Here is a 25,223-nt window from a genome sequence, read left to right as displayed (position 1 = left end):
TCAGTAGTGGCCTTGACATGTGAGGGGCCTCTCCGGGATATTTTGAAATTGTGATACATCCAAGAATGAGTTTTTACCATGTAATCTGCACTGTGGTGTACTGTACTGTGTACTACTGAGGGCTGAATGACACTGTAAGTAAGTGAATGTTGACAGTTTTTGTGAGTAGTGTATTACAAGGTTTGTTAACCAGTAATATTGTGTAATCAGGCTATTTTTGTATTCAAGTAAAAAGCAAAATGGCAGAAAAAGTGAATGTAAAGAATTTCTTTGAAACCCAGGTTGTACACCATCTCTATCGATGTACTAAAAAAAATTATATGAATCTGCCTCTTTATATGAGATTTATTTAAGGCCTACTAATAAATGTGACATGCAGAAGGAGTTGGTGGGAGAATTAGTCTCTTTGGGAGTGTAAAAAGACTTTGAGAAGTAATCTGAGGGGTTGGCTAACAGTGATGGTAGGATGTAGATGAGTGAAAATTTGGCATTGGAAAGATTAATGTTAGAATTTGAATATAAGAGATAGGTAGAGAAGAAGAGAATCCAAGCAGAGGCAGAGAAGGAGAGAATCCAAGGAGAGGCAAAGGAGAGAATTCAAGCAGAGGCAAAGAATGAGAGAATCAAAGCACAGGTAGAGAAGGAGAGGATCCAAGCACAAGCAGAGAAGGAGAGAATCCGGGCAGAGACAGAAAAGGAGAGAATCCAAGCACAAGCAGAGAAGGAAAGAATCCAAGCACAGGCAGAGAAGATGAGAATCCGGGCAGAGGCAGAGAAGGGAGAATACAAGTCGAGAAAGAGAAAATACTTAAAGAATTAGAAGTAGAGGCAAAGATAGGTGTAAGACTTGTAAACAGAAAAAAAGATCATTGAGTTAGCAAGTTACCAGAGTTTGTTGAAGCGGAAGCAGAAGATATCTTTATCCATTTTGAGAAAATAGCAAAATTAAAGGATTGAGATGAAAATGATTGGGCTCTTCTGGTTCAGACACAGTTCATATGAAAAGCAAGAGAGGCTTAACCCTAGATAGGTATTCCTTATTTGAAGTTGCACTGCAGGTAATGGTGGGTCTTACTGACCCACTAATGAAGGATATCATAAATAACAACATTTTATAAACTGACATTTTTCTTTACATATTATGAAAATTATATATCTTTTGGAGTTATTCCAATAAACAGCATTAAAGTATAAAAACATTTACCTCCTTCCACATCCAATTATAAAAAAAGGTAAATAATTAAAAAACAAACAAAAAATACACGTACATCTATGGTACCATAGAACAAAAACTATTATTGCAATCGCGGTTTTATTATTATGGCATACATGTAAAGGGTGATACTCAATATTTTGCCAGTGACATCATCATAGGATCAGTGGTCTGGCAGGGCCAGGAGACTGAATTTGGCACTACACTACGTACACACGCTCAATGTTTTCCACTTTACACACAGTCGATGCAGACATTGTATGAGTGCACACCACACACAGGCTGCCGGCAAGAGTTGCACACATTCTTGTTTTTTCTATCTTCCTTCTTTGTGCACTATACACACCTTTTCTTCACAGGTAGGGCTGGTGCGAATGTTGGAATTGGGGCATTAACCTGCAGCAGATATGCTATGACCTGTTTGGTATTCCGTTTTAGGCTTGGTGTGTTGAGACTTTTTCTGGGCCCAAGGTGTCACCATCTGTAGAGCTAGGTCCTGCATAAGCGAACGCCGCTCTTGTTTCTTCACTTGCTGCCCTTCCTTGTTCTTTGAGTAGATAATCCGTGAGTTGATGGTTGCAGCATTGACTATTCCATAGAAGAGACATAAATGCCATCTCCTGGGCTTACGGCTGCAGAAATACATGCTGCACATTTGATCAAATGTATCCACTGCACCCTTAGTTTTGTTGTAGTAATTGATGATTTCTGGTTTCCCATTAGTATCAATGGTGGGCTGGCTGTGCATGATAGAGGGGAGGAGGACGAGCTTCTTCTTAGTCCGGGGCAAGTAGGATACCATTGTAATGTCGTTGTCGAAGCAAAATGCACTGCTATCTGCCTCTCGTCTTATTTTCATGTTCATCTCTGGTGGAATATGCGGCTTATTGGAACGCAAAGTGCCAACAATAGTCAGGCCACAATTCGTGAGCATGTTCACTGACAATTGAACTGATGTAATTCAGTTATCAGTGGTAATATTCCTCCCGCTACTGAAGTATGGCTTAGTAAGTTCCTTCGTAAAATAGTGTCCTTGATGAAGCCCTTTAGAAGCCTGTAAGGTGGTAGATTGTTTGCCCAAGTATGGAATGGCATTCAACATATATTTTGTGTCAACATCACACATCATGACAAGTTTGATCCCGTACTTTGCAGGCTTGTTGGGTATATACATCCAGAAAAGGCATCTCCCATGAAAGGCAAGAAGTTGTTCATCTATAGTGAGTGCATCTTCAGGAATATAATGAATATGGCACTTGCTGACAAACTCATCCCAGAAATTTCGGATGGAAGCAAGCCTATCAGTCTTCTTCCGCTTACTTCTAGTAGCTGCATCGTCAAAATGAAGGCACCTCAGCAAAAAGCAGAAGCGTCTTTCGCTCATGGCAGCCTGATACAGTGGTGTACCTGCCAGCTGGTGCCACATTTCTGCCGATGACAGGTGGTTGTCGCGCCTGCATCCGCTTAAGATAAGGATTCCAATCAAGGTTTTTGTCTCCCCGATGCTGGTCTCCTCAATAGTTGCCATCTTCTTGCTGAACTTCGTTGAAAGAGCAGAGATGAGTACGTATGTATGTGCCACAATTTTTTGGATCATATCCTCATCTAGGAATAGTTCCAGAAACTTTTCTGGAGTGTCAGCAAGAGTAGCACGTCCTTGTGGGCCAGGTCTCTCCCAGTGACTATGTTTCTGCTAGGCGTCCTGGCAGTTCTCCTAGCAGCAGGGGTAGCGCTCCATCGATGGTCATTACGCTCATGCACAGATGTTATGAAGAATTTAACAAGTGCAGTGGAAGTAGGAGCGGTGGAAGCAGCAACAGTGGAAACAGAAGCAGAGTTGCTACCTGACCCAACTTGGAGAAGGACGTGCCCCCAAGTGCCCCCGTTAGTGACCAAGGAAAATGGCCGCCTTGGATCGTTGTGTCTTGGGGGAACAGGAGCAGAGTGTGAGAAAAGACGACCTCCTGGCCACTCTGTTAAGTCAGCTGGGGCAGTTGAGGAGTGAGATTGACACTCTAAAGGGGGAAAATGAAGACCTCAGGACTAAACTCCTTCAGGTAGGTATCCTGCCTAGCAGGACACCTGCGAAGGAGGAGCAGGCGTGGAGAGTGGTTGTCTCCAAGGGTACTAGGGTCAGACTCAGGAAAGCTGACCAGGGTGTGGAGTGTAGTAACCCCTACCAGGTGCTGGAGGAAGCTGGCGGGGAAGAGAAGAGGCAGGACGGTATGGTACAAGAAGAGGAAAGGGCAGTTATACAAACCCTGCCCAGAGGTAAGGTCGTGGTAATTGGGGACAGCCAGGTGAGGTTTTTAGATAGGACTTTGTGTGCAAGAGATAAGAAACGTAGGACTAGGGTGTGTTTTTCTGGGGCTGGGATAGGGCATGTAGCTGAGAGGATAGATAGCGTTTTGTCAGGGGAGGTTACCAATCCAGTAGAGTGTCATAGTGTGGGAGGAAACGACATAAGAAAGGTTAGGAGTGAGGAACTTTTCAAGAGGTATAGGGAGGCGCTGGGGAAGATTAGAGATAGGGGAGGGATCCCTATAGTATGTGGTGTCTTGCCTAGAAGAGGGGTTGGTCGTGAATGGCTGTCCAGGGCAATTGCTATAAATTGCCGACTGGAAAAACATTGTGCAAACAATGGTTGGGCATTCATTGATAGCTGGCAACGATTCTATGGCAACGACTACCTGTACAGTCGTGACGGAGTACACCAGTCTCGTGCGGGGGTAAAGACGTTGTCTGCATCCCTGGAGCGTGAAATTGTCACTCCAAAGGGGGCGTTTCGCCAGTAGAGAGAGGTTGGGGAAAGTGGGACTCAAAAAACAAGCAGGTCCTGGGAAGTAAAATTGGTTACTCAGGACAAGGGGTAAAACAGGACCAGGGAAGGGTAGGTTTAAATGTATACTATACAAACAGTAGGAGCATTAAAAATAAAATAGACTTGCTGAGAGCGGTTGTATGTACCGAGAATGTAGACGTCATAGCAATCACCGAAACTTGGGTGAATCTGGCTAGCAAATTTTTTTTATCAGAGTACCACATAGAAGGGTACAACCTTATTCACAAGGACAGGGAAGGTAGGAAGGGGGGAGGGGTCGCACTCTTCGTCAAGAATACATTAAAATATTGTATTAATAATTCAATAAAGGGTGAAATCGGAACCGAGTCTGTATGGGTAGAAATCACGGAAGGAAGAGAAAAACTAATTATGGGAGTGATATACAGGCCCCCAAGTCTTGGGAAAGAAGCAGCTCCGCCCATATGGCAGGAAATGAGTAGGGCAGCAAAATATAACAACCTGTGCATTATGGGGGATATTTCAACTTCAGAAATATTGACTGGGACAACATTGTAGGTGACTTTGAATCTGAAGACTTCCTAGACGCAGTACAGGTCAATTCTTTTAAAGAACTACTTACAGAACTTACTAGAGGTGACAATATATTAGACATAGTATTAACAAATAAAGAAAATATTATCAGAGATATCACAGTAGGGAAAGAAATAGGTAAGAGTGATCACAGAGAAATCAGGTTCACCCTAAATTGGGAAACGAAAAACAATGACAATATGGTCAGTGTCCCAAACTTTCGGTTGGCGGATTATCAGGGGTTAAGAAGGTACCTAGGTGAGGTCACCTGGGAAAAGTCACGTCAGTCCCCAGTAGGAAGGGGTGAGGTCACAGATGACACAACAATTGATCATGACTATAATATATTCACTAGTATGCTACATAAAGCACAAGAACAAAATATACCAAACATAAAAATTAGGTCAAATAAGAATGAGCCAAGGTGGATGACCAGAAAACTTAAACATGGCATAGGAATAAAGAAAGGAATATATAAGAAATTAAAGGGAGGGGAGGAGCAGCTCAGAAGTAGATACAATGAACTATCTAGGAATGTTAAGAAAAATGTAAGGAAAGCAAAGAGAGACTATGAGATCAAAATAGCAAGAGAATCCAAGGCGAATCCCAAGAGATTTTTCCAGGTATATAGAACAACGGTCAAGGACAAAGTTGGGCCTTTAAAGTCAGGGAGGGGAGAAGTGATAAATGGCAGTGGAGAAAAAAGCAAAGCATTGAACAGCTACTTCTTATCAGTTTTCACTGAAGAAATTCGCGAGGAAATTCCACAGGTGAAACTGATATTTAGGGGAAGGGAAGAAGAGAAATTAATGAATATCACTATCAGAAAAGAGGATGTTCTTAAGAGGATAAATAAACTAAAGAAGACAAAATCCCCAGGGCAGGATGAAATTTTCCCTCGAGTCTTGAAAGAGTGTAGGGAACAGATTAGCGGACCCCTCGTAAATTTATTTACAAAATCATGAGACACGGGAGTTGTGCCAGACTTGTGGAAACAGGCAAATGTAGTACCCATATTAAAAAAGGGAGACAGAGCATGAGCGTCAAGTTACCAGCCGATCAATTTGACTTCAGTAGTAGGGAAATTTCTTGAATCAATTATAGCAGATAGCATCCGATCGCATTTAGAGAAAAGCAAATTAATCTACGACTCTCAACATGGGTTTACAAAGGGAAAATCTTGTCTAACAAATATGCTGACGTTTTCTAGGAAAGTCTTCGAGGTAGCAGATAATGACGAAAATTACGATGTTATTTACTTAGACTTTAGCAAAGCATTTGACAGAGTACCGCATCAGAGGCTTCTGAGAAAAATTAAGGCTCATGGTATCGAAGGAAAAGTTTTTAATTGGATAAAATCATGGCTCACCAATAGAACGCAGAGGGTCAGCGTAGATGGTGCTAAATCTGAGTGGGGCCGTGTAACCAGTGGGGTTTCCCAGGGGTCAGTACTAGGCCCACTCTTGTTCATAATCTACATAAACGATCTAGATACTTGGATCAGCAGTGACATAAGCAAGTTTGCGGATGACACCAAAATAGGGCGGCAGATTAATTCAGGGCAGGATGTAAATGCATTACAGAAGGATCTAAATAAACTGCAGGGGTGGTCTGAAAAATGGCAAATGAAATTCAACACCAGCAAGTGCAGCGTACTTAATATTAGAAGAACAAATACTGTCAGTGTATACAGCCTTAACAACATCAACCTTGAGAAGTCGACTTGTGAAAGAGACCTAGGGGTACTTGTAAGTAATCAGTGTAAGTAATAAGAGTGAAGAGGTCATATTGCAACTATATCTTGCGCTAGTCAGGCCGCACCTCGATTATGCGGTTCATTTCTGGTGCCCTTTTTATTGAATGGATGTCAATTCACTAGAGTCGGTGCAGCGAAGAATGATGAAAATGATTCCGGGACTTAGAAACCTTCCATATCAGGATAGGTTAAAGAAACTAAACTTGCATTCCCTAGAAAGACGAAAGGTGCGGGGACATATGATAGAACTATTTAAGTGGGTGAAAGGAATCAATAAAGGGGATATAGATAAAGTTTTTCTAATATCCGAGCAGGGTAGGACTCGGAGCAACGGATTTAAGTTGGATAAGTTTAGGTTTAGGAGGGAGATAGGAAGGAACTGGTTCACAAATAGGGTGGTGGACGAGTGGAACAAGCTTAGCAACTTTGTAGTAAGTGCTGGAACGCTGGAAAGTTTCAAAAGGAGACTGGATAGATTCATGGACGATAGAGAGTGGTAGTAACTCTCGACAGGAGCTGCCATGGCACAGGCCAACCGGCCTACTTCAGACTCCTTATTTTCTTATGTTCAGAGGTCGCAGAAGCAGCGGTAGCAGGAGATGTGGCAGCAGGAGTGATGAGGCGCCTCTTCCTGGCTGATGTTGCGGTGGAGATGGAGAGTCTTGGGTCGTCAGCTACTCATTATCGCTGTCATCCTCGCTGGGCACGCTGGGTATATACCCCTCACCCTCCTCACTGTCGTACTGCTCGTATACCGTCAGGTTGTCCTCCTCAGAATCTTCTTCCTCAAGCCTTCTGAGCTCATTATCACTCTCACCACAGTCGAGGTTCTGGGAAGAAAGAGCCATTGTTTGAAATTGTCTGAAATGAACAGAAACATACATAAATAATGTTGATATATGTGCACATACAAATATACAATTACAAACAAATGAAAATACTCGCCTACATGGCTCAGCTCGTGTGGTCCACAACATTTAGCATAAAAACAGTAAACACCACCTAGTAGTAGACATAAATAACTGAAGAATGGTAAATAATGCAATAGAACGCTGATATTTAGTTATAAAACATATTCAATGGCACACTAATGGCAACACACGCCAATAGAACATTTATTTGTCCCACCATGAGCTACATATCCACATATTACTTACTTATTTGGGTAAAAATTGATAAAACACATATCAATATTATGCACACCCACATGCGACCAATAGTACGTAAAAGGTTTTGGTGGGTCCTTAGGACTCATACCTACCGAATAACTCTGGGAAGATAGACAGGCAACCGAAACACACCCTTCAGTAATGATGTCTGGGGATGCACTGAAGGTACCCAGGTAACCCAGGGCGGAAAGCATAGGCTGCGCGCGCAACCTGGTGAACCGCGAAAATCGCAGATGGTGGGTGGGTCTTTTCAACCCACCATTATCTGTTTAGATACTGTATGACAAATCTGTTGATTATAAGGCTGTGAAATAAGTTGTGTTAAACGCAGTTCAGATGGTTCCAGAAGTGTATAGGGTAAGGTTCAGGGATATCAAGAAATTGCAAAAGAAAAAATAATAATAATAATAGACTGTGTAGGACCTTTGCCAAAGACGAAGAGAGGAAATCAATATCTGTTAACCATTATATGTGCATCCAAGCATTTCCCAGAAGCTATACCTTTGAGGAGTATTCACAGTAAGGGTATTGTAAGAGAATTAGTTTAATACTTCTGATGGGTAGGACTGCCTGAGATTATTCAGTTAGATTAGGGAAGTAACTTCACATCTGGTATGTTTACGAAGAAGTTGAAAGACTTGCATATTATTCAGAAGTTGTAAAGTGCACATCATCCAAAGCCACAGGGTTGTTTAGAGAGGTTTCACCAGACACTTAAGAACACACTGACATTGTATTGTGAAGAGATGGGAATAGATTGAGAGGGGGGTGTGCCTTTGGCTCTCTTTGCTCTGAAGGATGCTCTACAAGAGTCAACAGGTTTCAGCCCATTTAAATTAGTGTATGAGGGGGCCTCTTGATATATTAAAGGAAAAGTGGCTTCGAAATGAGGACCTCCCGGGTTTGTTAAGCTGTGTATGAGACTTTAAGAACAGATTGATGAGAGCCAGGGAAATAAATGCTGAGAATTTGAAAAAAAGTCTCAGAGTGACATGAAGGTGAGAAGGTGTTAGTGCTGTTACAATTGCAAGGAAATCCATTGAAGGCAAGGTTTAGTGGTCCATGGGTGGTTGAGAAGAAGATCAGTGATGTGAATTATGTAGTTTACACCCCAGAAAGGTAAAGAAAAAGCAGTTGGGTAATCAAGATTTGATGAAACCTGTATGATATATATGGACACAAAGTAGTACCTTCAGCTGTGTATTATTAAATTACTCTTATATTACTCCATTAATTATGTACAGTAAAGTATTACAGAACATGTATTAATTCTATGTAATATTCCATTTATTGTGCACCATGTTATGTATATAAATTATCATAGTTATACTTTGTGTATTTAGCTTGTGAATGCTGGCATCTGTACAGGCCAGCGCGTAGTAATACATAGATAGATAGAGAGAGAAGACAGAGTTCTCGTGGTGTGAACGCGAGCTTCTGCGTCCTACTGTATATATATCTCCCGTACGAGAATAGAACCTACTTTTAAGACAACAAGTGTTTGTGTATACCCTCAGTAGTATAGAACATTTTCTGGGTATCCGTGAAAATACGTCAGAAAACCATACCATGAAAGATGAGTAAAAAGTGACAGAGAAAATAAAATAACAAGTTAAGCACAGTGTGGTTGTTTGCAGGTAATTGATGAGGAGGTTGATGAACCTGATGATGTTAAACTCAGTTGATGTGAGGATAAAGTTCTTCAGAATTCAGTTTTAATGGGTATGTTAGATAATAAGCTTGATTATTTAGACTCTAAGAAGAGGTGTGAAATTATAGAAAGCATAAATGAATATAAATCTTTGTTCCCTGATGCTCCAAGAAGGACCAATGTAGTTGTTCATGATGTACAAGTGGAGGATGTTGCTCCTATTAATCAACATCCTTACAGGCAAAATCCAAAGAAGAAAGAAATCATGAGGAAGGAAGTAGAATATATGCTTGAACATGATTTAATAGAGCCCAGTAACAGTCCTTGGAGTTCACCTTGTGTTTTAGTTTTGAAACCTGGTGGTGTTTCTTACAGATTTTATACAGATTATAGAAAAATTAATAACATAACCAAATCAGATTCATATCCCATTCCTAGAGTTGATGATTGTATTGACAAGGTAGAGGATACCAAGTTTGTGACTAAATTAGATTTATTAAAAGGTTATTTGCAAGTAGGTTTGACTGAGAGAGCAAAGGCTATCTCAGCATTTTGTAAGAATGGACGGACTATATCAGTATAAAGTGTTACCATTTGGCATGAAAAACTCTGGTGCGTATTTTCAGAGACTAGTAAATGAAGTACTGCATGGCATTGAAGGTTGTTCTGTATAAATCGATGATATCATATTGTATTCTAAGGAGTGGAAGGATCATTTGTCACTTATCAGAAGAGTGTTTGACAGACTAGAAAAAGCAAATCTTACATTAAATTTTATGAAGAATGAGTTTGATTAGTTGGCCTAACTCCTGTTCTCGCCCTTTCTCTCTTTCTTCTATTATGTGTCTGTCTGTTTGTCTGTCTGTCTGTCTGACTGTCTGTCTGTCTGGTCTGTCTCTGTTTGTCTGCCTTTCTCATGCTCTCTGTCTTTTCTCTATCTTTTCTGTCTTCTTCTCTCCCTCCTTTTTTGTTTGTCTCTGATTTGTCTATCTGTCTGTCTGTCTGTCTGTTTGTCTGTCTTTGTTTGTCTCTCTCTCTCTCTCTGCCCCAGGTAGCAGCCGGACTAAATAACAATATTAGTGGAAGGAGACAATATTAATACAAACACAAAGACCAGACCGTGAAATATAGGGGGTGGGGAAAGAGTTGGGAGAGGTGTGGGAGTGTGGGAGAGGGTTGGGAGAGAGAGGTGTGGGCGAAGGTTGGGAGAGTGTGGGCGAGGGTTGGATGAGGTGTGGGAATGTGGGCGATGGTTGGGTGAGTGTAGGAAAGGGTTGGGTAGGGTGTGGGAGTATGGGTGAGGGTTGGGAGAGTGTGGGAGCGGGTTGGGAGAGTGGGGGAGGGTCGGTGGGGTGTGGGAGTGTGGGTGAGGTTGGGAGAGTGGGGGAGGGTTCGGTGGGGTGTGGGGTGTGGGGAAGGGTTGGGAGAGTGTGGGAGAGCGTAGGGAAGGTTTGGGAGAGAGAGGTGTGGGTGAGGGTTGGGAGAGTGTGCGAGAAGGTTGGGAGAGTGTGGGAGTGGTGTGGTAGAGGGTTGGGAAAGGTGTGGTAGAGGGCTCGGAGAATGTGGTGGAGTTGTGGACGAGTGGCGGGTGGTGTGGAAGTGCAAACAAGAGAGAGAGAAAGAGAGAGAGAGAGGGAGCGCTCACTTCACAAATATCAATATTCATAGTATAAATCGTTTGTATATGGAAACAAAATTGCCAATAAAAAGGTTTACAAAAGAAATATAATTTTTTTTAAATAAGAAAACAACGTAATAAAAATAAATGAGAGAAAAAATTATAACCAAAGACAGTAATAAGATAAAGGATGAAATTAGTTAATTTATTAATAAATGAAAAACAATCAATAGAACAGGAAATAGATACAAGTAAACAATTTAATGAATGATAAATATTATGTTAAATTATAGATGAAAATGAATCAAGCATAAGCCAAAAAAAAATGATGCAAATCACCGACAAAGGCAGGGAACAAGAGGAAGATTAATGAAAATGGCGTAAAAGAATGGACAAAGAGGACAAAAAAGATATATGGAGTTTAATGAATGAGAGAGAGAGAGAGAGAGAGAGAGAGAGAGAGAGAGAGAGAGAGAGAGAACATGATACTGGGTACCATGGATAAATTCGACAGCATATACGTAACCTTGACTGTGACTAACTTTAACACAGGCATACATACTAGCACAGTTTTAATATATGTAAGTGTATGACCAACCGTATGATGATGTACTCACACACACACACACATAAATAAATAGACACACCTACAGTAATTTATTGGACTGATATAAACTCACAAACTATCACGTGTGCAGTCGGCGCTGCCCGCTAACGCGGCCGTGGTCTCTTGACCATGGAGACAGCTGCCAGCCCGGTCTGTCGGGCTCTCCCCTTCCCCATCTCCTCCTTCCCATAAGGATTTATCAACAACCTCACACCAACAGTACAGTGCAAAGATTGACGATTAACCCACAAGTGATATACAAAAGTGGCAATTTCAACTAGAAGGAAAAGCTCAAAAACACAGCAATACTGATTGTGGCTGGATCTGACCAAACCTGACCTGACCTCACGGCTTCACCTGACCTAACCTGAAGGATGGAGCACACCTGCATTGCCCCAAGCTACTGTCCTGGCCACACACCTGCCCAACCGCATCCAGCCCAAACGAGCACGAACTGATTGCTACAAGAACAGCCCAGTCCTAACCATTGTAAAAATTAGCAACACCTAATTATTATACGTCATATTTGTATCACTTATGTTACTTGTACATCATTTGTAAATCAAGAGACCCATTCCCCAATTATGTAATTGTATATTTTCAGCCTTCCGGCTGCCATGCTCTTTCAATAAACCGTTAATTATTATTATTATTATTATTAAATATTGTATATATATATGTATGTACCGTTCATGTAGAGCCTCTGCCATCCGTAATAACGAGGGAGTTGTCAGGAAAACATAATTCTCGTACACATCGCCAGTTTGAAGTATTAAGTATTTATCGTTGAGAGAGTCGGGTGAACTAGTCGGGTGGACTGTTCAGATGGACTAGCCTTTGGACGGGTCGGGTGGTCGGGTTCCGTTGTTCTGCCGAATGTCATGTTTGTGGGAACGTTGCTGGCTCTCAGCCTGGCCCACGATAGCAAGCACTAGGGACACGCCAATTAGCAAAGTGCCAATTAGGAAACTCGTTTTACCTGCCTTTAATTGCCAATTCGGGGGAAACGGCAAATCCTCGGCCACACAGCTGGGCAAAAATGGTAAATTAGGCCGAGGAAGAAAGTTTCATCACGATGTGACCCATGCTACCAGGGACGACTACCTGATCCACAATACTACCAGGAAGATGACTTGACCTACATTACTACCAGGGCGACGACCTGACCCACACTACTATCAGGGCGACGTCCTAACCCACACTACTACCAGGGAGATGACTTGACCCACAATCCTGCCAGGGTGACGACCTGATCTACATTGTTACCAACGTGACGACCTGACCCACAGTACTACCAGGGCAACGACCTGACCCACACTACCTCCAGGAAGATGACTTGACCCCACTACAACCAGGGCGACGACCAGACTCACACTACTTCCAGGGCGACGACCACACTCACACTACTACCAAGGTGACGATCAGACACACACTAATACCACGACGGTGACGAAACCCACTCTACTACCAGGGAAATATCCTGACCCATACTATTACCAGGACGACGACCTAACCCACACTATTAGCAGGACGACAACATGATTCACATTGTTACCAATGCGACGAGCTGGCCCACACTACTACCTGGACGAAAACCTGACCCACACTACTACCGGGGTGACGACCTTATGCACACTACTGACAGGGCGATGACCTGACCCACACTACTACAAGGACGACGACCAGACCCACACTAGTGCCAGGTCGAGAACCTGACCCACACTACTGCAAGGCCGACGACCTGACCCAAACTACTACCAGGACGATGACTTGACCCACTCTAATACCAGGGCGACGACCAGACTCGCATTACTACCAGGGCGACGACCTGACTCACACTTCTTCCAGGGCGACGCCCTGATTCACACCACTATAAGGGCAACGACCTGATCCACGCTACCACAAGGTCGATGAATTAACCCACACTACTACCAGGGCGACGACCAGACTCACACTACTACCAGGGCGACGACCAGACTCACACTACTTCTAGGGCGACGACCTAACTCACACTACTACCAGGGCGACGACCAGACTCACAATTATTCCAGGGCGACAACCTAACCCACAGTATTAGAAAGGTGACGACCTGACCCACACTACTACCAGGGCGACGACCAGACTCACACTACTTCCAGGGCGATTACCAGGGCGACTACCTGACCCACGCTACCAGGGCGATGACCTGACCCACGCTACCAAGGCGACGACCTGACCTACACTACTGCAAGGGCGACTTCCTGACCCACACTAATACCACGACGATGACTTAATCCACATACTACCTGGATGAGGACCTGACCCACGCTACCAGGGCAACGACCTGACCCACGCTACCAGGGCGACGACCTTACCCACACTGCTGCAAGAGCGACGACCTGACCCCACACTACTACCACGACGATGACTTAATCCACAATACTACCGGGGCGATGACCTGTTACCAACGTGAGGACCTTACCCACACTTCTACTAGGACGTTGACATGACCAACAATTCTACCAGGGGGACGACCAAACTCACACTACTACTAGGGCGACGACCAGATTCTCACTACTACCAGGGCGATGAACTGACTCACACTACTCCCAAGGCGACGACTTGATTCACACTACCACCTGACGACGACATGACTCACTATAATATCAGGGTGACGACTAGACCTACACTATTTGTATGATGACAACCTGACCCACACTGCTACTAGGACGACGACTTGACCACCACTAACACCAGGACGACGACCTGATCCTTACTACGACTAGGGTGACGACCTGACCCATATTACTACAAGATCGGGAACCTGACCCACACTACTGCCAGGACGATGACCTGATCCACATTGTTACTAACGCATCGACCTGACCCACACTACGACTAGGGCGATGACATGACCTATACTACTACAAGGACGCCGACCTGACCCACAATACTAGCAGATAGAGAACCTGATCGACACTACTACTAAGAGGACGACCTAATCAACATTGTTACCAGCGCGAAGACCTGACCCACATTACAGTACTACCAGGACGATGACTTGACCTACACTACAACCAAGGTGACGTCCAGACCCACACTTCTAGGGTGTCGACCTGACTCACAGTACTACCAGGGTGACGACCTGACTCACACTACCTGTACTACCAGGGCGACGACGCCTCACACTAATACCAGGATGACGACCAGACCTACAGTATTTGTTAGACGACAACCTGACCCACACTACTATTAAACTAAAACACGTGACAGAATTTGGCCAATCTCTCTTCTCTTTCTCCTCCCGGCAATGTTGCTTCACTCTCTCTCTCTCTCTTATAGGTACTTGAACGGGCACTGCTCGGTGGATTTGACATCCTGTATACTGCAAGCAAGGCACTGGGCTAGTAACATTCGTTTTGCATATGGTGCCCACCGTTTCTGTGTGGAGGTCGGTCACACTAGAATAACCCGTTATAGTACATCCCTCTTGCCTCACATAGCCAAACTGTGGAATTTTGTCTCCTTCTGTGTTTCCATACTCATACAATCTGTCTCGGTTCAAAAACCTGGTTTTCTGTCATCTTTGTGGTGTAGATTATTTTGGGTTTTTTCTTATCTATTTTTAATTTCTTTTTACTCCTATTTTTTCGCCACCCAGACCCATTGTTGGTCAATGACCTGTGCCCGGGTGGGCTTTTCCCAGTAAAATTTATAACTGATAACGCCGGAGAAATGACCAATACTGTGAACAGATACTCTTCAACAGTTTTCACCACCGAGAATGTAAACATGTTACACACGATATTCGACAAAGTATGCCCTCAGCGAATGTGATACCGATTTTCAAGAAGGGAGATAGGTCACTGTCCTCTAACTGCCGTCCAATCAGTTTAACATTGTAACAAATTAGCTGGTTGTTCCTTTTTATTCTTTATATTTATTTTCATTTATTTTATTCCTTTTATTCATTACTTTATTATATCATTCTCCTTTCTTCTCTGCTCATTATATTCGTAAGACGAGTGAGATGAGGAAGGTTAGGATGGAGTGCAGTGAGGGAGGTAGAGAAACTTGTTTACGTTTGAGGAGAGGGTGTGAAGGGAGGGGAAGAAGTTGTGGTCAGGCGGTTCTCACACCAAGGGAAGGCTGAGATGGTGGATAGCTGTGTACTACGATACAACACTCAACAGAGGGGAATATGAAATACTTATGATTTATAATTCACTGTATCACTGCATACGACCAAGACACGTTTATAACACATCACTCTTTCTCAATAAGGGAGGTATGTATTAGGACTTTTATTATCGGATACTGCATTTTTTAATACCTTCTATTAGGGTTTGACATTTTTACTTCAAAACAATAAACCTATCTTCCTAGAGAGTTGACCAGGGTCATCTGACTCACAAAAGATTTCGGGAAACGGATCACACCTAATAGGTACTCACACTATAGCCTCCATCTGAAGTGGTGACACCCACAATGCAACCACACTTAACACTGACCAAACACAGACTCCGCTTTTCAAACTGCCTCATCCCACTGACTGACTGATGTTGGGGATTACTGGCCTCTTCGCCATTGGGCTATTTCGGCCGAAGCTGATGTCTTCTTTCTTGCTACAACTAATCTGATGTTCTTGTTTCTTCTTTTCTTGTTATTCTTGTGTTCTTCTTGTTCTTGGTATTTTGGTTACTTCGTTCTTCTTGTTGTTTTATTTGGGATGAAGTATGGTATGCGTGAGTGATATGATGGTGAGTTACTGACAGACCAGATGAAATGGCTTGTCAGGTGACTAGTTTCTCTGTGATTTTTTTTTTTTTTGTCTTTTGTAGCCCGTGTCTTTTTGTTTGAATATGTGTTGGTGGGTGTCAGTTTAACTTGATAAAAGTACGTGTTGTATGTAATGAAAAGGTTTGTGATGTGTCTCTCATGTTGTATGTTTTAATTTTTGTTTTATTCATTTTTATTTGCTTTGGGGCATGGTTACATACATATTATAGATATAAAAAGAGTTCATGCGTGTGTCAATCATAATATGCCGATAAGATGGGTCTCCTTGAGGAAGATTATTACAGCGTCACTTATGGTGACATCATCTTGCAATAAATTGGGTACAGTCAGCACGAAGCCTTGCTCGGCAGCTAGGATCACCAGCTGCCGGCGCTCTGGTTCGTACTGGCTGCACTCAGTCAGAATATGTCGGATGGAGAGAATTTTGTTACAAGTGGCACAGATAGGTGGGAAGGAATGGTCAAGATAGGCCCCTAGGTGGGTCAGATAGGTACAGTTCAGCCTTAGTCTGGCGAGAACGACCTCTTCCCTCCTATTCTTTCTATATGCTGAAAGCCAGTTTCCTATGTTAGGCTTCCAGTTGTTGTGAAGATTTAACCTAGTCCATTCAAGTTGCCACTTTCCAATTGTATATGTCTTCCCCAAGAAGAGACACGACTGAGGCTCCCAGGGTACATTAGTTGTCTCCCCGAGACCCACAGTCGCTCTTGCTAATCTGTCTGCCCGTTCATTGCCCCAAATGTTGCAATGCCCAGGCACCCACACCAGCACAATATTCTTGGCACACTCATGTAATTTATTAATAATGTTGCCCTGTATCTCATTGCTGGTAGTATCACCACCTTGAATTGCTTTAAGAGCTGACATGGAATCTGAAATGACAGCAACATCATTGACATTGCTTGTTATTGCAATGTCAATGGCTCTACTTATTGCAAACATCTCTGCAGAGAATATGGTTGTATGCCGTGGCAGGCGGGAGCTCCACTTCCCTTTCTCTGCTCCAGATACCGGCTCCAACGTTGTCGTCAGTCTTGGACCCGTCGGTGTACACGTGAGTATAGGCGCTGTATCCTTCCAGAAATTGATAGAAAAGTTGCCTCAGGAGCTCAGGATGAAAGTCATTCTTCGCTCCCGGAAGCCACGATGTTTCCACATGGAAGTTGGGGTTCTCCCACGGCGGACACAACGGTGGAACGTATCTATCAACGTCTTCGAAATGGATACCAGCACCCTGGCACAAGGTCTGCAGGCGGACAACCGAGGACGGGGACCTACGCAGCTGGAGGAAACGGAATTTAGCAACAGCACACCAACCTGGGTGGCCTGTGCCTCGCTTCCTAGCCGCACTCAACCCGTACCTTAGCGTCAACATGTCCCTCCTGATGTGAAGTGGAGGGACGTGGGCCTCAACCTTTAGTTTACCTACACGTGTACACCTGTAAGCACCCAGACATAGACGAAGGCATCGGTTCTGTATTCTGGTTAGCTTTGCGAGTGTGGTGTCGCATGCCGAAGCATACAACTGGCATCCATAATCAAGTTTTGATCTGATCAGGGTCTTATACACCATTAATAAAGATTTCCTATCGGCTCCCCATGTAGTACCTGATAAAACTTTCAGGATGTTTGTGACTTTAAGACATTTACTTTCAAGTTCGTTAATGTGGTTTTTCCACGTTAATTTCCGGTCAAAATGAACACCAAGAAATTTTACTGAAGTCTGAAATTTAATAGGAGTATCATTTAATTTTAATACTGGATTTCTAATGTTACGTTTCTTAGTGAAGACTACTCCTACTGTCTTCTCAACTGAAAACCTAAATCCCCATTGTATTGCCCACTGTTCCGCGGCTTTTAGGCCGGCTTGCACCCTTTGTGCAGATAGCCTCTCAACTCGAGAGGAGCGCCAGATTGCGCAATCGTCAGCAAACAAGGAGAATTTGAGGTCACTTAAGCTGGGGGCTGGTGATAGGAAATCATTAATCATTATAAGAAATAAAATTGGGCCCAAAACGCTACCTTGTGGAACTCCATTTTCAAAGACAAATGTGTCTGACTTTACGTTACCTTTTAATTTGACGGAAAAAGTCCTGTCTTGCAAAAAATTACTAATGAAAATTGGCAAATTACCTCTCAGACCCAAGGCGTGGAGCTTCATCATGAGGCCAGTCCGCCATGTCATGTCGAAAGCTTTTTCTATGTCTAAGAATACTGCAATTAATGTTTCTTTACTGCAAAGAGCTTTTGAGATGTCAGTTTCAAGACTTATTAAATGATCTAGTGTGCTTCTACCTTGGCGGAAACCACACTGTCGATCATTCAATAAGTTGTTACTTTCCAAAAAATACATTAGTCTACGCTTTATCATACGTTCCATGACCTTACACAGACAGTTTGTGAGCGAAATCGGACGGAATGAGTTGGTGTTGTTCGGGCATTTGTCCCTCTTCGGGATCGGTACGACATGGGCAAAGTGCCATGAGTTTGGAAACGTTCTGGACGTCCAGATCTCATTGTACACTTATAGCAATTTGTCCAGGTTTCCCTGGTCAAGGTGCTTAATCATCTCGTATCGTATACCGTCAGGTCCAGGAGTAGAGCCCTTGCCCTTATTAATAGCAAAGGAAAGTTCCTCTGGGGAAAATGCTCGATTGTAGCCCTGTTCGTCCCCGTTCTCGAAGTCGAGATGCAAGAGCTAGGCACGATCACGGAACACGCCGAAGCGTGGATCATGATTGGTGGAGCTACTGGCATCTGCAAACTTCTGGTCTGGGGTGTTGGCAATGGCCTGGGGTTCGTCGAGAATCCGCCCTCCACTACTCACCTGTGGGATAAAACTCCTTCTTCCTTTGGATCTGACCCGGTTTATAGCCGACCATACCTCAGAGGAAGGGGTATCCTTGTTAATAGTGGAGACGAACGCCCGCCAAGACTCTCTCTTACACTCCCTGAGAACCCTCCTAGCCTTGGCTCTAGCTTTTTTATATTCAATTAAGTTTACAAGTGATGGAATTCTATTGAATAAACGGCATAGCCTATTTCGCTCACAGACCACTCGTCGGCAGTCTGGTGTCCACCATGGAACTCCAGGCCTGTGGGTTTTTGCAGAAGTCTTAGGAATTGTTAAATCTGCTGTGTGTATTATAGCTTGTTGTATGTGTGTAATTTTGGTGTTGATGTCTTGTCCAATGGTGTCTATACGAACGGCTCCTGAGTAGGCCCTCCAGTCTGCTTTCCTAAGGTTGTAGCACACCTCGGGAGTAGCCGTTGGGGCGCCACACTCGTAAGAAATGCAGATCGGAAAATGGTCGCTACCCAGAGAGTAGTCGTATGTAGAAAATTTACAATCTAATAGCAAGGCAGCATCAACTATAGAAAGATCTATAGCTGACGCTGTGCCAAATCGTTCGTCCACTCGACTCGCACTACCGTCATTCAGAAGAGACAAGTTGGAGTTGAGGATAGCTGCAGCCACCTGCTCTCCCCTCCCGTCACTCCGGACACTGCCCCACCGCAAATGGCGAGCATTGAGGTCGCCGAGGATCATTTTCTTTCCTGGCAGTTGGTTAAATAGCTCCTCAAGCTCACCATCGTCAATGAGCCCGCCCGGAGGACAGTATAGTGAACAGATGGCAACATAGCCAGTCCGAATCTTAACTCTGCACGCCACAGCCTGCAGGTTCACGTTCAGATTGACTCTTTGCTGGGCGAATGACCTCCGAATGTATAGGGCTACCCCCCTTAGGTTGTCTCCCCTGTAGGACGTGTAGTTGTCGAATACAGGTGGGTCGTCGTGACCCGCAAGTAGCGTCTCTTGTAGGCAAAAAACGTCCGGCCGGAATAATGACATTAGTAAATGAAATTGAGCATTTTTATTCCTAGCACCTCTGCAATTCCACTGGATGATACTGAATTTTAAGTCTGAGAGTTGATATGGTCAGCGTTTTGGGCTTTATTTTTCTTTCCTCTTGTTTCTGGGGGGAAAGGGGTACCGGGGAAGGATCCCCCGCATCAGAAGAGCAGTCTCCCGGCTCCAAAGAGCCAGTCCTCTGCTCGGCAGGGGCTCCCTGCCTCCGGAGTGTTTCAAGATAGCGAAACACTGGTTGTGGTGAGGAGTCTCTTATCATGCTTCCTGCCGAAAGCGATCTCCTCATTACGTTGGGGTAGGTAAGGTTGCGAGTCTGTTTGGGTTTTGGGGTCAGGTATAACTTGTTGTTAGTTTCGGTCTCGTTATTAGTCATAGTTGTATTTGTGTTCTCGTCTTTGGCGTCTGTGGTTGGATAACCGGTGATTGTGGAGTCAGTCTGTGTTGCGATGGTCTTGGTCTCAGTCTGCGTTCCAGTGGTGCACATTTTGGGAGGTGAGGTATTTTTGGATACAGCGGATGCAAAGGACATTCCAGGTGTTGGTGTCTGCAAGGACAACTCCACCTGCCTCTTAGCCTCCTTGTAGTCCAAATTGTTCTCTGCTCTCACCTTACTGATCTCATACTCCCTCAGGTAGGAAGGGCACTTCCTGTCTGAGGCAGCATGCTGACCCGAACAGTGGTAGCATTTTTCCTCCGTTTGTGTACAGTCATCGTCCCTGTGTCCGGTCTGAGCACATTTGGAGCATACCTGGGTGTTACGGCAGGCCTTACCAGTGTGTCCAAACCTTTGGCAGTTAAAACAACGCATTGGGAATGGAATGTATGTTTTGGTCTGGACCCTCTCATATCCTACCAAGACATGAGTGGGCCTAACAAGTCCGTCAAAAGTGAGTACAGCTGTAGTCGATCGTTTTCGCTCACCGTCTGTGGTCTTCCTATTAAATACGAAAGCATCGACGACTCCTTGATCTTTCATGTGGTACTTAATTTCGTCATTAGTCATCCCCTGAAATTCGTAGCTGTTAACTACAGCCTTACAGGTGTTGAGAAATGCTGGGATATACGGTTCCACAGTCGTTGAATGAAAAGTTTTTAGATTCAAGGCGTCCCTCATTTGCTGTGCGTCTTAAACGGTAACTTGGAGTTCGCCTTTTCTTGTCTTTCGGACTTTCTCCACGTCCCCTATCTGATCCTTAATGGCCTTCTGTATGATGAACCCATTAATTTTGTCAAACGAGGTAGACGTGTCAATAGTCCGAAAGTGGATTACTCGGGCCTTCTCAGTTGATACTTCTATGTTGCGTCTTTGTTGTGTAGTTTGGTCGGTAGCCGTTACATTGTCTGAGTTTGTCATTGGTCGTGGCAGTCGTGGGTCATGATTGGTCTCCCGCCTCTGCCTGTCCCTGCCTAGACGAGCAGAGGGGGGCTTGGTGTTTCCCCTCCCAGAGAGCATGGTTGGGGTGGCTGGGAACCACCCCTTGGGTACAGCTTTGCTTGTTTAATTACATATATTGATTTTGGTGCACTAAGGTTATGCAAGGCCCTCAGTGCAAAAAAAAAAATACTTTTACTTAAGGACGACCCCCGAACAGTGGTGTGCCTGCACGATCACAGACGTCACTGCTGGATTGGCCCAGGTTTTCCCCGACCCCCACTGGAGACACACAATCCCACTCCGTGAGGTGTGCACCACTGGGGGGGCTCTAGCACGAATACTGAATTATGAACAATTCAGCAGGTGCCTCGGCCAGGGTAAGTATAAGAAAAAATGTAGTAAGAGAGAAAGCCCTCCTACCACGTCAGGAAGGACAACAGTTAGCGCTTCCCTCGCAGTTGTGTGGGTCACTCACACTAACTGTGGGGAGGGAATGCTAAGGTTGTCAATCCTGAGCGCTCGTGAGGTGTCAAAAATTGTACAAGTGACAAAGCCACTTTTAAAATGAATTGAATGAATGAATGAATTGCTGTGAAATGCTGTAGTGTTGTTGAACAGCAAGAACAAGTGCAAGTGCACAAGATGCAGCGGGCTATGGCGAACAGAAACCGTTACGCAGAGTACTGTTCCCGCAAAAACGTCAGTCTCCTCCCGTGTCCAATCAGCCTCTGATCATCCCACAAGGGCCTGAGGCATTTATATTGGCTCGAACTTGGAGGGAAACTCCTGATTGGCGGGAACACTCCTGACATTGTTACAACATCAATTGTTGGGAAATTGCTAGAGGCAATAATTTCAAACTCTATTCGAAATCACCTAAAGAAGGACAAGTTGATCAAGGATTCCCAGCATGGCATCACAAGTAGGCATTTATGTCTGATAAATCTATTAACATTCTTTTCAACTGTTTTCTTATCAGTGGATCACGGACACGATTATGATGTGGTATACCTCGACTTTAACAAAGCCTTCAACAGAGTCCCCTATGATTGACTAGCATGTCTGACAAATCCATTAACATTCTTTTCAATTTTTTCTTATCAGTGGATAACGGACACGATTATGATGTGGAATACCTTGACTTTAACAAAGCCTTCGACAGAGTCCCCCATGAATGACTAGTACGAAAAGTGGAGGCTCGTGGAATTGGGGGATATATTCGAAAATGGATTAGTGAAACAGCAAGTAAGCATTATCAGCACTAAATCCGATTGGGGTTACGTCATTAGTGGCGTACCCCAAGGCTTAGTACTTGAACCATTACTATTTATTATATAAATAAACGACATTGATATTCGTGTACACAGCAACTTAAGTAAATTTCCTGACGACACTAAAATAGGGCGTGTAATTAAATCTGGCAAAGACTCCGTAAACATGCTGGAAAATCTAAGCAAATTTTTTGCATGGTCTGAAAAATTGCAGATGAAATTTAATGTAGATGAATGTAAAGTACTTAGTGTAGGAGATGTAAAAAAAAAGAAGCCAGATATCAGATGAACAACGATGTTATAGAGAATCCCGAATGTGAGAAAGATTTAGTTATGATACGTACGAATCGTAAGCTAATACAACAATGCATATTTGCCCGAAATAAGGCTAACAAAATACTTGGGTTCATACAAAAGAGTTTAGTTACAAGACTAGACAGGTTATCCTAAAACTATATCTTGTGCTTGTTGGACCTTACTTGGATTACACGGTTCGTTTCTGGTCACCGTACTACAGAATGGATATAGAATCCCTTGTAAGCATTCAGAGAAGGATGACAAGACTAATCCCGGGCATTAGGAACGTTGAGTACAGAGACAGATGAAAGCGTCTTAATTTGCACTCCCTCGAGCGAAGTAGAGTGAGGGGCGATATGTTCGATGTGTATCGAAGTAAATCAAGGCTTAAACAAAGGTGATATAACAAAGGTACTCAAACTATCCAACCAGGAGAGAACTTGTAGCGATGGTTTTAATTTACACAAATTTAGATTTAGATGCAAGATATGAAAACATTGGAAATAGAGTAGTTGATGAGTGGAGCTAGTTACCGAATGTTATCATTAACTCGAACACGCTGGGTAGCTTCAAATATAGGTTGGACTTCTATATGATCTTTTTTCTTTCTTTTTTTGCCGCTTACAGCGGCTACTTTAATGTGCACCCCCACACTCATCCTGTGAGCGGTAGCGCAAAAGGATTACAGCGTAGAGATATTTGAGCGATAGGGGTTGGGTGTAAACCAGTCTGCCTAGTATGACCAATAGGCCAGCTGCAGTTCCCTACATTCTTATGTTCTGATGCACTACCTGGACAACGACTTGACCTCCACTAATACTAGGACGACGCCCTGACCTTAAATACAACTAGGGCGATTAACTGAACCATGATATTACCAGGTCGAGAACCTAACCCACACTACTACCTGGACGACGCCTGACCCTCGTTACTACTGTACAAGGACAACTAACTGACCCAATACTACCAGGAGGATGATTTGACCCAAACCACTACCAGGACGACGACATGACCTTCAGTACTACCAGGACGATTATTTTACCTACACTACTACCAGGGCGACAACCTGACCCAAACTATTTCTAAAGCGACTACCTAACTCGCACTACCTCCAGGGCAACGACCTAACTCACACTATTATATTAGCGATGACCTAACCCACACTACGACAAGGACGACGACCTGACCTGCACTAACACTGTACAAAAGTTATGACCTAACCTCCACTCTCCGGTCGACGACCTGATCCAAACTAATATAAGGGCGACGACTTGAACCGCACTACTACTAAGAAACTATCTGGCCCACACTAATTCTAAGACAAGGACCGGATCTGCATTACTACCAGGGCTCCGACCTAACCTACAGTAACGCAAGGACGATGACCTGATCCAGATTGATATAAGGGAGACGACCTAATCTACATTACAACCTGGACAACGACCTGACTCACTTTAAGACGATGAACTGACCCACACAACTGCCAGGCGACCCACTCGACAACCAGGAAATGACCTCACCCAAACTACAACCACGACAGCCTGATTCACAGTTCTTCTAAGACAACGACTTGACTCACACTATCTCCAAGACGACGACCTGGCCAGCACTACTAGTAGGGCGACGACCTATCCCACATTACTGCCAGGGAGAAAACTTGATGTACATTAAAACCAAAATGATGACTTGACCCACACTACTCACCAGGATGACCTGTCCGAAATTATATCTCAGACGACGACTTGAACCACACTACTTCCAGGGCAACGACCTCAACCACACTACTACCAGGGCGACGACCTTTCCTACACTACTACCAGTGAGACGACCTGACCCACACTATCAGGGCGACCACCTGACACTACTACCTGAGCGGCGACCTGACCCATGCTACTCTTTCGTCTTTATTAATAGATTTGACATTAAAACTATTGTGTGTGACGGGGGATGGGAGATTAATGGCTGAAATATTTTCATCGGTATGTAATGTGTCGTTCTTGCTACAGAATGATAAGGGTTTTCCATAATGCCATGTTCTATTCCAGAATGATCAGTTCAGTTCCAATATTATCTTCTTTACTTCCATAAAAAACATAATTTAGGAACTACTTTTTCGATGCGAGTGTATTCTGTTCGGTTTTAAAAGAAAACTTGTTCAGTAATATGATAACATAAGAAAATAAGAACATACGAATGGAATTACAGCAGGCCTATTGACATACACTAGGCAGCCCTGTTATAAC

At 43.8% G+C, this 25,223-nt stretch overlaps 1 protein-coding gene across 1 annotated transcript; it reads right to left on the bottom strand.

Annotated features, from left to right (window-relative positions):
- Window positions 1-1,604: 1,604 nt before the first annotated feature.
- Window positions 1,605-2,147, bottom strand: LOC121870531. The gene has a single exon (XM_042372365.1). It carries the CDS (start codon window positions 2,145-2,147, stop codon window positions 1,605-1,607), a length of 543 nt encoding a protein of 180 aa, XP_042228299.1.
- Window positions 2,148-25,223: the final 23,076 nt, after the last annotated feature.

Source organism: Homarus americanus, unplaced genomic scaffold (genome assembly GCF_018991925.1).
Source record: "Homarus americanus isolate GMGI-L3 unplaced genomic scaffold, GMGI_Hamer_2.0 scaffold56333, whole genome shotgun sequence".
NCBI classification, from domain to species: domain Eukaryota; kingdom Metazoa; phylum Arthropoda; class Malacostraca; order Decapoda; family Nephropidae; genus Homarus; species Homarus americanus.
The sequence above is the reverse complement of the archived record's forward strand: the minus strand, read 5'-3'. Positions and strand labels throughout refer to the sequence as shown.

Bases quoted from the DNA above. Each gene is read 5' to 3' on its own strand.
- LOC121870531 (XM_042372365.1), bottom strand. From the start codon at position 2,147: ATGCTCACGAATTGTGGCCTGACTATTGTTGGCACTTTGCGTTCCAAT.